Source organism: Oreochromis aureus, linkage group 11 (genome assembly GCF_013358895.1).
Source record: "Oreochromis aureus strain Israel breed Guangdong linkage group 11, ZZ_aureus, whole genome shotgun sequence".
Taxonomy (NCBI): domain Eukaryota; kingdom Metazoa; phylum Chordata; class Actinopteri; order Cichliformes; family Cichlidae; genus Oreochromis; species Oreochromis aureus.
Window position 1 is genome coordinate 17,122,958 of NC_052952.1, and position 15,959 is coordinate 17,138,916.

Sequence of the window (15,959 nt, forward strand, 5' to 3'; positions counted from 1 at the left end):
GATTTGGATGGAAAACTCTAATCTGAAACTTTACTACACCTTATATTAAAAGAAAACAAATTAGAACACAACAACCGTGCTGGAGAGATTAATGCCAATTATCTACATGTCTTATTGTCATGTGATAAAATACAACCATTCTGGTTAGAAGTTAATGGAATCATTCATATACTTCTGAAATATGAAGTTCCCAGGGATCCACAGGTTTTATTCGTGGGTCTGATTAAAATAAAATAATGACATTGGCTGTAAAGAAGGTCATTCAAAGGTCGTTCAAAATACAGACACAATGTGTGAAAAACTAAGTACTCATTTCAAGGGAGTTAAAAAGAAAAATTGTGGCAAGATGCTGATAACCAAATGTACTTGATTACTTGATTTTCAGAAAGCATCTTTGCAAAAGCAGAAGTCTTTGCATTTTGCACATCTGGAACATTCACGTGTGAGTTAACAAAATGCCAATATAAAAATGTAAGTGTGCCAAAAATGAAAAAAAAAAAAAAAACATTTAATAGAAGTCAAGGAAGGAAATACTTTTTCACAGCACTGAATTCACAAATAACCTGAAACCACAAACAAAAGCAGAACGAGTGGTAGAGCATTTCTATAGAAACACTACAGACAACATTCATACTAACAAGTTACATTATGCTAACAAGTTAAGTTCCCACTCTGACTCTCAGCTGGGTGTGTAAGTGTAAATGTAAGTAATTGAAGTGTAAATATGTAAGTGTGACAAATGCGCAAAATAATTTTTAAAAAAAGACAAAATACTTTTTAACATTACTATATTCACAAAAAATTGACACCAACAAGTGTCTCTTGTTTTTTTTTTGTTTTCATCAGTCCATCTGCAAGATATGCAGAGGCAGATCGTGTGGATTATTTTATGCAAGGACCCAAATGCAGACCAGAGCGAGATGAACACGGGAATTGACTGAAAGCGTGTCATTTATTAAGGCAGATACACCAAACGGGGGAAAACATAAATAACAAAATAAACAGAGGTACTGGGGAAACTAAAAAAAACTAGACAAAACCCAGAATACTAGGAAAAACCTTGGAAACACAGGAGGAACTCAAAAGAGCCACGGGGGAAAAGCAGATGTGACAACAGAGGTCAGGGGGAAATTCAAACAATATATACAGACCCGAGGTGATCAGGGGAAGTGGAAACACATGGGGAACAGAACTGATACAAACGAACATGACGGCAAAGGGGAAGCAAAACTAAACACACTGAACATAGACCACGAGACTATCAAAATAAAACAGGAAAAAAGCAGGCTAAGACACTCTGACTTAACAAGGGGACAGGGAAGTGACAATGGGAGACATGACACAGACATAACTATGGAACACATAAAGAAGACATGATGGACTGGGGAGAACACACATGACAAATAGGGGAGACCTGGCATGAGAAACAAGGGGAAACATGTAAAGAAGAGGAGGAGATGAAAACAGTGAGAGAGAGGAAGTGGGGACATGAGACACAAGGAACGAGAGCTAGAGGGACACAAAGGGAGACGAAACATCACTGAGACACACAAAGGGCGAGGGAGACTTAAACACCGAGGACATGACACTATAAACAACACAATGGGGAGACAGACATGGGAGGAACCTAAGCAGACAAACCAAACTAACTAAAGCTTAAACTATAAAAGTTATAACATAATACAAAAGGCACATGAAACACAATGGTATTTGAGAAGTGAAATGACTGTGAAGTGAAGTGAAGTGACTGAACTGGAGATGTTTTGTAAAGACGAAAGGTCCAAAATACCTTCAACCAGAATCCAGACTCTCCTTGGAAGCTATAGGAAGTGATGGAGGCTGTTGTTTCTGCAAAAGGAGGATCTACTAAATGTTGATGTAATTTTTCTGTTGGGGTGCCCAAATTTATGCACCTGCCTAATTTAGTTTAAGTAACTATTGCACACTTTCTGTAAATCCTATAAACTTCATTTCACTTCTCAAATATCATTGTGTTCATCTGCTATATGATATATTTAAATGAAATTGCTGATCCAAACAACCAATGATTTATGAAAGAAAATCATGAAAATTATCAAGGGTGCCCAAACTTTAGCATACCACTATCAGTGTGTACTACCTGCAAGAAAGGGTGAACCAATATGAATATTTCTTAAAACTAATCTACAAACACATACAGAATCTGCAGCACATGCATGCAAGGTTTATTGTGCTTTACAGCCCAGCAAAGGGATCCTAACAATGAAACAAAAACATGTGAATACATGTTTCCTATTTTCCATTTATTAGTTCCTTCATGCAGAATCAGTATTTTATTGGATGTTAAAATTTTTATTGATATTTTATAGTAAAAGCCTCACAGTGTGCTTTGATAAACTGAGCTCATAAGTAGCAAGTGCTGCGTAGTTTTTTTTAATCTACTTCTTTGTTAATCTGATAAAACAGAGAGCCACTTTCACACTTCTAGGGAGGTGTGAAAGTTGCTGCATGAGCATATTCTGAGGTGTTTCTGTTCTCTGTTGCATAAACTCATTACAGAGAGCAGTGACAAAATAAAAAATTAATAAATAAAAGAGGAAAAGGCAGAGGCCAATGTAAATGGCTTGTATTTGTATAGCGCTTTACTAGTCCCTAAGGACCCCAAAGCGCTTTACACATCCAGTCATCCACCCATTCACACACTGGTGATGGCATGCTACATTTTAGCCACAGCCACCCTGGGGCGCACTGCCGGACACTGGCGCCACCAGTAGGCAACGGGTGAAGTGTCTTGCCCAAGGACACAACGACCGAGACTGTCCAAGCCAGGGCTCGAACCGGCAACCTTCCAATTACGAGGCGAACTCCCAACTCTTGAGCCACGATCGCAAATTAAAGACAAACTCTCTCAGCTAAAAGGAACATGGGGCCTGTTGAGATACCTTAGAACAAATATTCTTTTAAACTGCATCAGGTAAAAGGTGATATGATTTCTTAAAAGACTAAATAAAGTCATTTTGTGTTTAGGTAACATCACTTCACCTGCAAATCCATCACCTGCACTGGAAGCAGCTTTTAGATACATACAAACAGCCTCCACTGGCATCTACTGTGTGATATTTATAGTTGGAACTCTGGGCAATGCACTGGTTATTTACGTGATGGCCTTCAAAAAAACAGTAGAAACAGTTTGGTTTCTCAGCCTGGCCATAGCTGACTTCCTCTTCACAGCCTTCCTAACTTTCTTGATCATTTCTTTCCCTCAAAGTCACCAGTGAGATTTGGGGAAATTCATGAGCAGGCTCAACACCTTTGTGAAAAGTGTTGGGAAGGTAACTTTTCAAATGTATTCCACTACAGATTACAGAGTATATGCCCCAAAATGTAGTTTGTAACATATTCCTTTAAGTTACTCAATGTGAGTAACGTATTCTGAATACTTTGGATTGCTTAATATATTGTCATGCTGTCAACTACATGAATGTACTATTTTGTGTGATTTATTACTATTACTGAACTGAACATGATTATTTGTAGCAAGCAGGTTGTCTAACAGTCTACACATATATGAACTAACCTCAGCTAATGCCAGCTAACAATGTTAGCTCGGTGGTGAGTAGCCTTCAGTAATAGTAATAAATCATACAGTAATCCGGTCTTTAAGAGATGACGTGATGAATCCTGCTTCCAGGCCCAAACAACTCTGCATTTATTAAGGCTGTTGTGTTTTTAACATGTTTTAATGCTTTGTATCTTGTTCTATTTAATCTCAACAAGCCCCTTAAAACAGTCAGTGATCACTGTCGGCCTCTCTCGGTTTTTATTACCACTATTCATTTTAAAGCTGAGTTATTAAAACCTCATGATGCAACTACATCCCAGCCCATGCAGCAGCATATTAATGACTAACCTCGTATTGTGGATGGATTATCTCAGTTGTTCTCCTCACTGACGTCTGTTTGTCTGTCTGTTTACAGCATCATGCCATGCAGTTGCATTTGTCCCTAAATATCGAGAACCCTCATGTTAATTCTTATCGAGTGGAAAAAAGTTCATCCTTCAGCTTCACTGTGTTTATGTTATGCTAACATAGCTGTGTCGCTAGCGATCACGTCATTATATACCAGCTAGCCCAACTTCAGTAACCCGACAAATGTCACCACTGTTTAGTTTTCTGTCTTCATTTATGTCGGAAGTGATAGCAGAGCTGTGTATCTTAATTTGTTTCAGAAATCTCTCAGTCTAAATATGGTATATTATATTTAGATGGAAACTAGTAAGCTGACCCTAGAACTGAAGAAGCTTCTCGGATGAGAGGTGAAACGTCTTCAAGCAACTTAAGCTTGCTTATCCAAATGTGCTTTAGCATACCTCAAACGACTCTGTTTATGGCATGTGCACAGAAAAGGCTTCTTCTGCATTACTGTCCCATACAGCATCTCCTCGTGCAAAGTGCGCTTAATAGTTGAATGATGCACAGTGACACCATCTGCAGCAGATGATGTTGCAGGTCTTTGGAGCTGGTCTGTGGGTTGACTATGGCTGTATCCCAATTCAGGGTCTGCAACCTTAAAGGCCGCATTTTAAGGCCGATTACGTCACAGCGACTTGACGAAGGCTGTCCCAATTCAAAGGCTGCTTGAAATGCGGCCCTCAAATGCGTCCTTCATTTCCCCGGATTTGAAGGATGGGTCGGTGTAGACTTCATGGCCCAACATATCCCAGACTTCATAGCGTGGCGGTGGGTGTGGATAATTTTGCCCCAAAAAACGGCAGACGGTTGAAGTGGAGCGGCCGAAGAGTAAACTCTTAAAAGTAAGTACTGAATATTATGTCACTTATGTGCAAATGTTTAATAATGAAGAACATTAAAACATTACTGTTGGCCATATGTCGGCAAAGTTATGTGCCATTAGCAACGTTAGTACTTTGTGCGTTAACTTGGTTTTAAAGCCTTTACTGTAAAATATACGCAGTTCAATAGTCGACCTTAATCTTACAGAGAATGTGATGATTTTATGGATAATTAAAGTCAGTCATATATCCACAAACACAACAAGCTGAAAGTCAGTGATGCTGCTCGGTTTGCACTCCTGAATATCACGGCACAAGCAGGATTCACTGTAGTGTTAATGTGCAAAAGAAGCGTGTATTCCCGGAAATTCCGATAAATTCCGAGAATACGCGCTTCTTTTGTGGTGGAGGAACACCAAAGTAATTGCTTACGGAGCTTGCTTCTTTGAAATCTTTAAGAGTTCTGAACAAATGTACGTCCTCCTCCAGAAAATCTTATGTACGCAAACGCGCGTTGCAACTTCTTATCTGGTGCACGTCTTTTATTTTGACAGCGAATGCGCACCTGCGGACCACTTATGTGCACCCCTGGTTATATTGCTGCCTCTGTTCGGTGGTGTCGAGCCAAACGGACTTTAACGTGTGTTTGAACGAGCTGACGGTTCACTCGTTAAGCTGAAAGAAAGATGCTTTAATCACAGGAGTCACACATGTGTCCACTGTACCATCTGGGAACTCTTCTTGTTTAGCACTCCTAATAACACAAACACTAAATCCTCCTTCTCTTGTGCTGTTTTGTAGCAGTGTGTACACCTGAGACTGTCACCTGTCTGTCTGTCCTGCACTCTCTCTCTGTTTCTTTCTCTCTGATTGTGGAATAAAAGTATGAACATGTATTTATAAGTTACACTTGTGTTTGAATCCTGCAGCTTATCACACATTTGATTTCCATGTGTGACAACTGCAAGTGTCCAGAGTGAGGACAGACTGAGGGACCCACTGCTGCACATCATCTGTGAGGCTTTGCACCCCTGATGATCCACCAGGACAAACTCAGCAGTGTGTGAGGAAGAGGAGGAGGAAGAGCCAGCAGCAGCTGACAGATGGAGAGAATAGACAGACTGTTCCCTGTTTGTGAAGGACTGCTAGAAAAGTTTACAATAACTAACTGTCTGTCCTGAATCAGTCTTATTAGGTAATGTTCAAATAATGTTATCATTCCAGTGTTTTCAGTGTGGGAGAAAGTACTCAGGGCCTTCAGGTTACACACTATGAAAGGCAGAAACAAGTTTAATATTCAGAAACCTAAAGTATGTATCAGCAGCAGAATGGAGCTAAAAATAAATGTTTGTTTCAGTTCTATGAAGCTTTGAGTATTTTGGATTAGTAGTACTGCTGTGTTTGTTGCATCATATTGCTGTAATTGTTTATATGCTTTATATATTCTGAGGTAAGTTGATCTAATAGTGTTACATCATATTCTATAAGGATATTATGTGTTTGTATACTTTCTGCCCAGTTTGACCCATTTAGCAGAAGTCAGCCTGTTTAAGGCTCTGATATCTATTCTGTGTGACTTAAAGCAGTTATGACATGCTCTGATTTTCTCACCCAATAAAGGGATATTTCATATATCAGTCCACTCTTCATTTTAGAAACAGTTATCACAGCTCGTACATTTTCTTTTTACACATATATGTAAGCATTGAGCCAAATTTAGTAATGCCAACATATTAAAAGAACAATATTTGACTCTTATATATAATACATCTATATATACACTGTCAAAGATACTTGTCTTTGAGTGAAGATTTAAGGTGATAGGAAATATAAATAACTGCAACTTGAATCTTTACTGAAGCTCAGTATTTGACACAGAGTTCAAGCTCACTGCTGTAATAACTAATCATGATAAATATAATAACTTTAATATTGGCCATATTATATTTACATTGCCAAAGTGAGATGACTTTAGTCTAATGAACAACATTAGCTAATTGTTATTTACTAACTAATTTTTGAATGACTGTTCAGTACAGAAATGAAGCCCAACAATTTTACAGTCCCGTGGTCTCAGCCTCAGATACTTAACAAATCACACAAAGCTCATGTAAAAGCAAACAAACAAATTTTCTCCTTCATTCCTGTCAAACGATGCTGTATGAAACCTTTCCAGTGGTTAGTATCATAGTTGCTAGGCAACCTGGGCAGCATGTGACGGAGGGCCGGAGGCTAGACCGTCCCATTTCAGAAGCCTCGCACCGGGCCTTAGCGGTCTTTGAGCACGCGGCCCTTGTGGACCATTAAGGCTGCGTACTTTAAGGCTGCAGACCCTGAATTGGGATGCAGCCTATGACTGTTCTCACCATCCTCCGCCTCTGCTTATCTAAGATTTTCTTTGACCTGTCACTTCCGGCCTTAACTAGAGCTGTGCCTGTGGTCTTCCATTTCCTCAATATGTTCCTCACAGTGGAAACTGACAGCTGAAATCTCTGAGGTAGCTTTTTGTATCCTTCCCCTAAACCATGATGTTGAACAGTCTTTGTTTTCAGGTCATTTGAGAGTTGTTTTGAGGCTCCCATGTAGCCACTCTCGAGAGAAGACGCAAAGAGGAGAAAAACTTGCAGTTGACCACCTTAAATACTTTTTCTCATGACTGGATTCACCTGTGTATGTAGGTCAAGGGTCAGTGAGCTTACCAAACAAATTTTATGTTCCAAAAATTAGTGCTGAAGGTATTCAAATCAATAAAACAACACGGGTGCCCAAATTTATGCACCTCCCTAATTTAGTTTAAGTAACTATTGCACACTTTCTGTAAATCCTATAAACTTCATTTCACTTCTCAAATATCGTTGTGTTCATCTGCTACATGATATATTTAAATGAAATTGCTGATCCAAACAACCAATGATTTATGAAGGAAAATCATGAAAATGATCAAGGGTGCCCAAACTTTTGCATACCACTGTATGTTTTTGTTTGCTTAAGATTAACTAACTGTGAGCATTAACTTGCACAAAATGGCAGATGTAGCAATGCAACAACGATACAAACTACTAAACTGGTTTTTATTATGGTCTCTGGGTCCAGTGTTTTGATTGAGTGATTTGTTTCCTCGTTTGTTTCTTTATATTTATATTCCCAAATTTTGGTTTCCTATCTATCCTGTATTGTCCCTATGAATTTGTGTATCTGTTGGGTTTAAGTCAACCCTGCTGGTAAACAGAACCTGTTACTGAAAGCAACCACACAGACACCAGTGTACATTTTACTTGCAAGGGGAGTGTTGGAGAGCAGTGCTGCGACTCGCCTGTCCAAGCAACTCCAACACCTCTGCGCCCGCTTCACTCTTTTATTGACAACAGAGGTTACACATAGTTCAGTTAACCACATGACAGTTTTAAGGCAAGCATGTGTGTGTGAGCAATGTATACGCCTGTCCATGTGTGTGTGTGTGTTTCCAGCTATACCATACATAGACATACGACCTGAACGACCTGAATGAACTTAAACTGTGTGTATGAGGTAAGTCACCTTAAAAGAACATGGTGCTTTCTAAATGTATAGAAACATTATACACTACTTTTGACTAGTAGTGTATGTGGCTGTGCTGCAGCTGTGCAATTACTGATTTCTTGAATAAAACAATACACTTAACATGTAATGTGATCTGAAATTTTGTATTTGATAAATTTTCTATTTTTATACCTATTCTTTTACATTTATTGATCTTTATGCATTTTTAAAGCTGTGAATAAAAACATGCTGCATTTGTTAGTCTGCATTACACACCTGACTTACACCCTGTTGATCTAACAGAATATCACAACGCTATATACACTATAGACTTGTTCCATTTGCACAATGGAACACACTATGTAAATCTGACTACATAACAAAGTATCTCTTTGAAATTAAAAGCAAAAAGGAAAATAACTCCTTGAAAAATGTATTTGTAGGTTATTAAAGTATGGAGAGCAGAAATGAACCACAGAGTCCCCCAGCTGGTTCTGCTTCATATGCAGTAGAAACATGGCTTTAAATATCTCTAAATAACATTATCATCACATTTGCCTTCAGATCAATCTACTGATCTTTAGGTAGAGGTCAAGGGTCAAATGTCATGTGATATATTGATAGATTTTCATCTCAGACAGTACTGTCACAAAGCTCCTTGTCAGTCAGTTATGTGCATGTAGCCTTTACATTACTGCCATCTTGTGGCTGACAGCTAGACTTTCAATCTGCAGCTCTCCTTTTTTTTTTAGGGCGTGCCAATAACAACGGCTGGATCTGGGTGAGTGGAGAGGACAGCAGCTTCTGGTAGTTTGTGCATGCACATTGTGGATAAACCGCAGGCCCTTGATGGTAACTGACGGGCAAGCTGGCTCTGCTTTCACTGCTCTGGGATCAGCTGGGAATTGTGCTTCGTGTGAAAACAGCTACCACTAATAAGTAAAAACATTTCAGTGATTTATAATTTAACAGATGAGTTTTCTCTTGCTAACCACGATGGCCAACATCTTAGATGGAGAGAAGATGGAGCGTGAAAACATTTCTAAAACTTCTACTACATTAACAAGGAAAGGGGTGATGATGATGAAGAGGGGTCGACAGCTTGGAGCATGTTCAGTCTGTTAAAACAGACACGGAGAAGACTCAGCAGAACTTTCAGATTAGTTTGTTGAGTCTTTTATTGTTTTGTTATAATTATTATAATTATTTTTAATGTGCTTTTTTTCAGAGGTAAGTAATCCTCACAGAAAGGCCACTACAAGCATATGATTTACAGAGTATTGTGCTTGATGTCAAACAGAATATAAAGTATTTAAAAGGAGTTCCATCTTAAATATATGGAGTAATAATATTAATCAATTTAGTGCAAATAGGATACTTTTTTCCACAGAATAATTCTTTTTTACTTTCTATATTTTGTGCACAGTTTTCCAGTAATACAGTTATTGCTGCTCCTTTTTTTGAGGAATTCAGTTCACTTATATCATATTGATGCACATGTGAGGAAATGGCAGGACTCTAGTACAAGTGTCAAATGCAGTGTATTAGCAACAGGAGCTCAAAAAAATCTTGTTAAATTATGCACTTTTCTTAAAATTGATATCAGGAAACTATAGAATAGTTATCCCACAAATGAGAAATTTGGGTGTTACACAGCTCTAATAGCAAGAGGAATATAGACATAAAGTGGTCCTATAAATATAAGCAACCGAAATTCATATGCCTAAATAAAAATGTACAGAGATATGTATAAAATTTATATTCATAAAGTTATATTCATATTTAGTTACTTTACACAGCAATCTTACTTCACCACCATCTGCAGCTTTACCCAAAGCAAACACAAGCTCTTATACTTATAGCAAACGTGAAGTTAACATAGAGCGGTGTGCACATGTACCCACTCTCTTTTACAGTGCTGCCACCTTGTGAACAAAGTCTAAAACTTGAGGTGAACTTCTACAGTACACTTGAAATGCACTTTAAAACATCAAATTCAGTTCAGATCAAGGACATTTTCAGGGTAAACAACAATGCAACACAAAGCTCTGTTTATCAATAATGTCATTACCACAAATTATATGCATTTATGTATCAGAGTACAGGACTGGTTTATGTGTGGTTTATCCTCAACTCTATCTATCTATCTTTGATCCCTACTGCAACTCCCAGAAGTGTAACAATGTCATCACACTTCTAAAGCTGTCCTACCCCGCACAGCTATACTGTGCTTCACCTGTTTGTCTACTCTCGTCCAACAGCAGCATCGGCATCCACGACAGCCAACTTTCCAGCCAGCTGCACACACTCCTTTGTTCTGTTCTCCTGCCTCGCTATTAGAAAGGAAAAACTTCATTAGTCCGATCATCTCCACCTGAGCTCCGCCCCTTGAGCACACTGCACCACACCTCCCATGCAGCTAAGCCCGATGCTTTTCCCAGTAATTGGTAGGTCACCAGGTCATTTTACTGTCTAGTTATGCCCAATGAAGTCCCTCTAGCCCTAACAAACGATAATTGTCTTTGAGTTTCTCTCCTAGGGCTGCCTCAAGGGGAGGGGCCAGGTTTCCCATTCCAAGTGAGGTTATACAGCTCCAATCTTCCATTTCATCACAGCTGTCTGAATGGGTTTTAGTATGGTCACTGCTGGGACCAATTTGCAGTTGGAACTCATACCAAGGCCTATTGCCCAAGGGAAACACGGGTCCTGTTGCTTACAACCAGAGATGGGCAGCGTTACTGTAATCTGATTACTTTTTTCAAGTAACGAGTAATGTAAGAGATTACTATTGCAAAAACGGTAAATAGATTACCGTTACTTTCACGTAGGAACGCTGCGTTACTGCGTTACTAAAACCGTGATTTTTTGCGAGAACGTGTCATGACAGTGACGTAAGCGAGTGCGACATTCTGACAACAGCTGTGTGCAGATCAACAATAGATCGAGTGCGGAGAGAGTATGAGCATGCAGTGTTTAAAGCGTGGAAGTACTGACCTTATTTTGAGTTTGATTCCATAAAAAGTGACAAAAACATTAGTGTCCGTTGTGCGTGGGAAGAAAACTTCTTTTTACAGCGAAAAAACCCCTAAACTTCCGAGCAAGCACCGAGTGCGCTATGACATAATGTGAAATTCACAGAGAAACTCGCGGATTCTCAATGACCACTGCGGCACACCTGCACCAGGGTAAACCTCCGCCTATCCCAGTCCTGCTTTACAGGTGAAAATAGAGCAACAGGACCGCTAGTCTTTGATTTTATTTATTTTCTGCTGTGTTTTACTTGCATCTATTTGAAAGAGTGAGTGTAAACACACATAAATATTTTATTTTATGTGCTGGAATGTGCAGAAAATAGGTTTAAATGTTAAACAAATTTCTTCCAGTCAGAGAATGTTGCATATAATTAAGTTTTTGCTTGATGCATAAAGTTAAAAGATTTAAAGTTTAAAGGTTTAAAAAGAGACTTTTCCATTTGATTACATTTTGTATGATGGATTATGCAGAAAAAGTAGAATTGGGCTGAAAGATCTATCGCTTTATCACCTATTCAGGTTGTAAATCGTGTTTTTAAAAAGTAACTAAGTAACTAAGTAATTAATTACTTTTGAAAATAAGTAATCAGTAAAGTAACGGGATTACTTTTGGGGGGAAGTAATCAGTAATTAGTAACTGATTACTTTTTTCAAGTAACTTGACCAACACTGCTTACAACTAATGTGCAAACAAATCTGTAGCACTCAGCACAGCTAACGGGGATCCTAAAATTGAAACACAAAATACACAATTACCTTTGGGTTACTTTTGTCGAATGTGTTCATGTGAAGAACGCGTTCTTCAGAACAACGTGCATTCTGCCAATGCTGTACTTTAAAGTTTGTCAACCCTGAAGTACCTGCCCTCAGGCAAGGCAGTAAAATGCTGCCCTTGAGGACCTGCCTGGGGCTACAGACCACTGACAGGTCCTCGATGACGGTCATTGCTGTACTTTAAAGTTTATCAGCCCTCGAGGACCTGTCAGTGGTCTGGGGCACCAAGCATTTGCCTGCCTCGCCTGATGGTGAGCAGTGTGTCTGATGGTGGCCTCTAACCCACACAACTCAACTCAGCTTGTCTTTTATACCTTCACACACACACACACACACACACACACACACACACACACACACACACACACACACGCAACTCCTGTACCTTAGAGTTTCTTTCCCACCCGCCTTGTTGCTGGGCAGAGAGCCACTCCCACTATCTTTCTCCAAGAAGCACCTGGCGCTGGCCTCTCTGGGAATTTTCATACAGTCAGCAGATAACATAGTTGAGCATGCTATACCATGTCATATTGACATTCAAATAAAGACTATCCAAAACTCTGCGGTGAATTTCAAACACCCTAAATCTAAATGTGAGAATAAACTAGAATTTTTTTTCATCACAGTCCCAGCAAGCCGATCCATGCTGATCCATCAGTGAGTCCTACCTGCAAAACTGGATAAACGAAACTGTTGCTTATCACTAATGTGCAAACACATGTAAAATCTGCAGCACATGCATGCAAGAAGGATTACTGTACTTTAGAGCACAGCTAATGGGGATCCTATAAAAGACGAAAACACATGATTACAAGTTTCTCACCTTCCACACAGCATTGATATTTCACCTGATCTGTTTTGATATTTCATGGTGGCAGCCTCTCAGTATGCTGCTGTTTACTGCATTTTCGATAAATCGAGCACTCAAGTTATAAACAGCTAGTGCTGGTTTTTTGTTTTTCATATCCATAATTCAGAGTGACAAAGTGTCTGTGAGGATTTTTGAAATCCTCAAAGAGTTACTAAATGAAAATGTAACATAGACACAATGCACTGTAATAAATGCTACTCTTTTAAGGTTTGTCCAACCTTTTTAGTGTAATTAGAAAATGATGATTCAGGTAGAGAAACATAAAGGTGTTTCTGTTCTCTGGTGCATAGTCTGAGGGGGAGGAGTAACAAGAGCAAATAAAAGCAGCAAAAGATCGAGTTCAACGTGGAATGAAGACAGACTCTCTCAGCTAAAAGGAACATGGGGAATGGTGAGATCATTTAAACATATATTAGCATTTCTTTTAAACTTCATCAGGTCAAAGGTGATACGATTTCATAGACTTAAACATTTTTTTGCTTTGGTTTTAGGTAACATCAGTTCAGCTGCAAATCAATCCTCTGGGCTGGAAGCAGCTTCCGCACACATACAAACAGCCTCCATTGTCATCTACTGTGTGATTTTTATAGTTGGAACTCTGGGCAATGGTTTGGTCATCTACGTGACGGGCTTCAAAATGCAGAAAGTTTGGTTTCTCAACTTGGCCATAGCTGATTTTCTCTTCACGGCCTTCCTGGTTTTCTCAATCATTTCTCTCTCTCAGAGTCACCAATGGCCTTTTGGACAATTCATGTGCAAGCTCAACACCAGTGTTGGTCAAGTTACTTGAAAAAAGTAATCAGTTACTAATTACTGATTACTTCCCCCAAAAAGTAATCCCGTTACTTTACTGATTACTTATTTTCAAAAGTAATCAATTACTTAGTTACTTAGTTACTTAGTTACTTTTTAAAAACACGATTTACAACCTGAATAGGTGATAAAGCGATAGATCTTTCAGCCCAATTCTACTTTTTCTGCATAATTCATCATACAAAATGTAATCAAATGGAAAAGTCTCTTTTTAAAACTTGTTTTATTAGTTTTAATCTTTTAACTTTATGCATCAAGCAAAAATTAAATTATATGCAACATTCTCTGACTGGAAGAAATTTGTTTAACATTTAAACCTATTTTCTGCACATTCCAGCACATAAAATATTTTTTTGTGTTTACACTCACTCTTTCAAATAGATGCAAGTAAAACACAGCAGAAAATAAATAAAATCAAAGACTAGCGGTCCTGTTGCTCTATTTTCACCTGTAAAGCAGGACTGGGGGTAAGCGGAGGAGGTTTACCCTGGTGCAGGTGTGCTGCAGCGGTCAGTGGAAGAATCATGAGTTTCTCTGTGAATTTCACATTACGTCGTAGTACACTCGGTGCTTGCTTGGAAGTTTAGGGGTTTTTTCGCTGTAAAAAGAAGTTTTCTTCCACGCACAACGGACACTAATGTTTTTGTCACTTTTATGGACTCAAACTCAAAATAAGGTCAGTACTTCCACGCTTTAAATGCTGCATGCTACACTCTGTCCCTTTTCGATATATTATGATCTGCAGACAGCTGTTGTCACGAACGTCGCACTCGCCACGTCACTGTCATGAGACGTTCTCGCAAAAAAAATCACGGTTTTAGTAACGCAGTAACGCAGCGTTCTCTACGTGAAAGTAACGGTAATCTAATTACCGTTTTTGCAATAGTAATCCCTTACATTACTCGTTACTTGAAAAAAGTAATCAGATTACAGTAACGCGTTACAAGTAACGCGTTACTGCCCATCTCTGCTCAACACCTTTGTGAATGTAGTCAACATGTTTGCCAGCATCTTTACTCTGACAGCCATGAGTTTGGATCGTTATTTGTCCATCTGGGTGGTGGTGTGTGCACACAACAAACGCACAGTCTGCAAAGCTCAGCTTGTATGTGTTGGTATCTGGCTCGTCGCCGCGGTCTTTGGCGCTCCTTATGCCACTATTTGCACTGTTTCAGAAAGCAATGGGAGTCATTCCTGCCACTACAATTTTACAAGCAAGGAATCAACATGGAGTCTATATACTTTTCGCTTTCTTATGGGCTTTGTGATTCCATTCCTGGTAATACTTGTGACTTATGTGGCCATTGGCATCCGTGCAATGCGCATGCCGAGAACAAGGCGACAGAGATCTTGTCGAATCATTTTCGCCATCATTTTTACATTCTTCATCTGCTGGTTGCCCTTCCATGTTTTCAACTTTATAGAATTAAAAGATAACCCAGATCTCAGGAACATTGTTAGAATCATGGGTCCTCTGACTGTGAGTCTGGCTTTTCTGAACAGCTGCCTGAACCCCATCCTCTATGTTTTCATGTGTGAAGAATTCATGAAGAAGCTTCAGCAGTCCATATGTTTTGTACTTGAGAGTGCCCTGGCAGAGGACCACATATCATTTATGTCCACTCACTCCATGTCATTAACGTTGTTTAAGACTTTCCGAAAGTCAGACGCTGCTGCAACTTCAAACAGGACGAACACGGCTGATTTGAAATCCTTCACAGAAAGCAAAGTGATCACAGAGGAGACACTGAACACTGACTAAGATTTCAACATCAGGCAATGTAAACTGAAATAAATTTTTTTTTAACTAAATCAAACTGAGTTAAATAGTGCACTCATGCACAGAACTGTGTTAATGAGTTAATATGTTACTTCATGTTAAAGCACAGATTTACTTTTAACTGCTCTTATTATTTCAGGGAGTGTCCCACAGTACTCTCTTCAAGTGTAAGAAAGAAAAGTTAATATTTCTCTCTGATCAATCTTAGTGACTGCCATAATGAATTAATTAAATACACCATTAAATAATTAATTAAATGTGGCAATAATTAATAACACATTTAAATAATTATTGGCAGTTTTAATTAATTATTTAATGATTTATTTATTTAATTCATTTTGGCACTTTTGTCCCCTTCATCTCACTCCTTGAAATAATTTTATCTGTCAGCCTCACC

General features: G+C 38.9%; 1 protein-coding gene across 1 annotated transcript; it reads left to right on the top strand.

The window, feature by feature from the left end:
- Positions 1 to 13,522: 13,522 nt before the first annotated feature.
- On the top strand, positions 13,523 to 15,544 carry LOC116309639 (C3a anaphylatoxin chemotactic receptor-like; the record flags this gene model as incomplete). The annotated part of the gene is made up of 2 exons (XM_039619513.1): positions 13,523 to 13,745; positions 14,775 to 15,544. Coding segments are annotated over 2 exons (993 nt in total), but the record flags the coding sequence as incomplete, so codon positions are not given.
- Between the last annotated feature and the right edge of the window lie 415 nt (positions 15,545 to 15,959).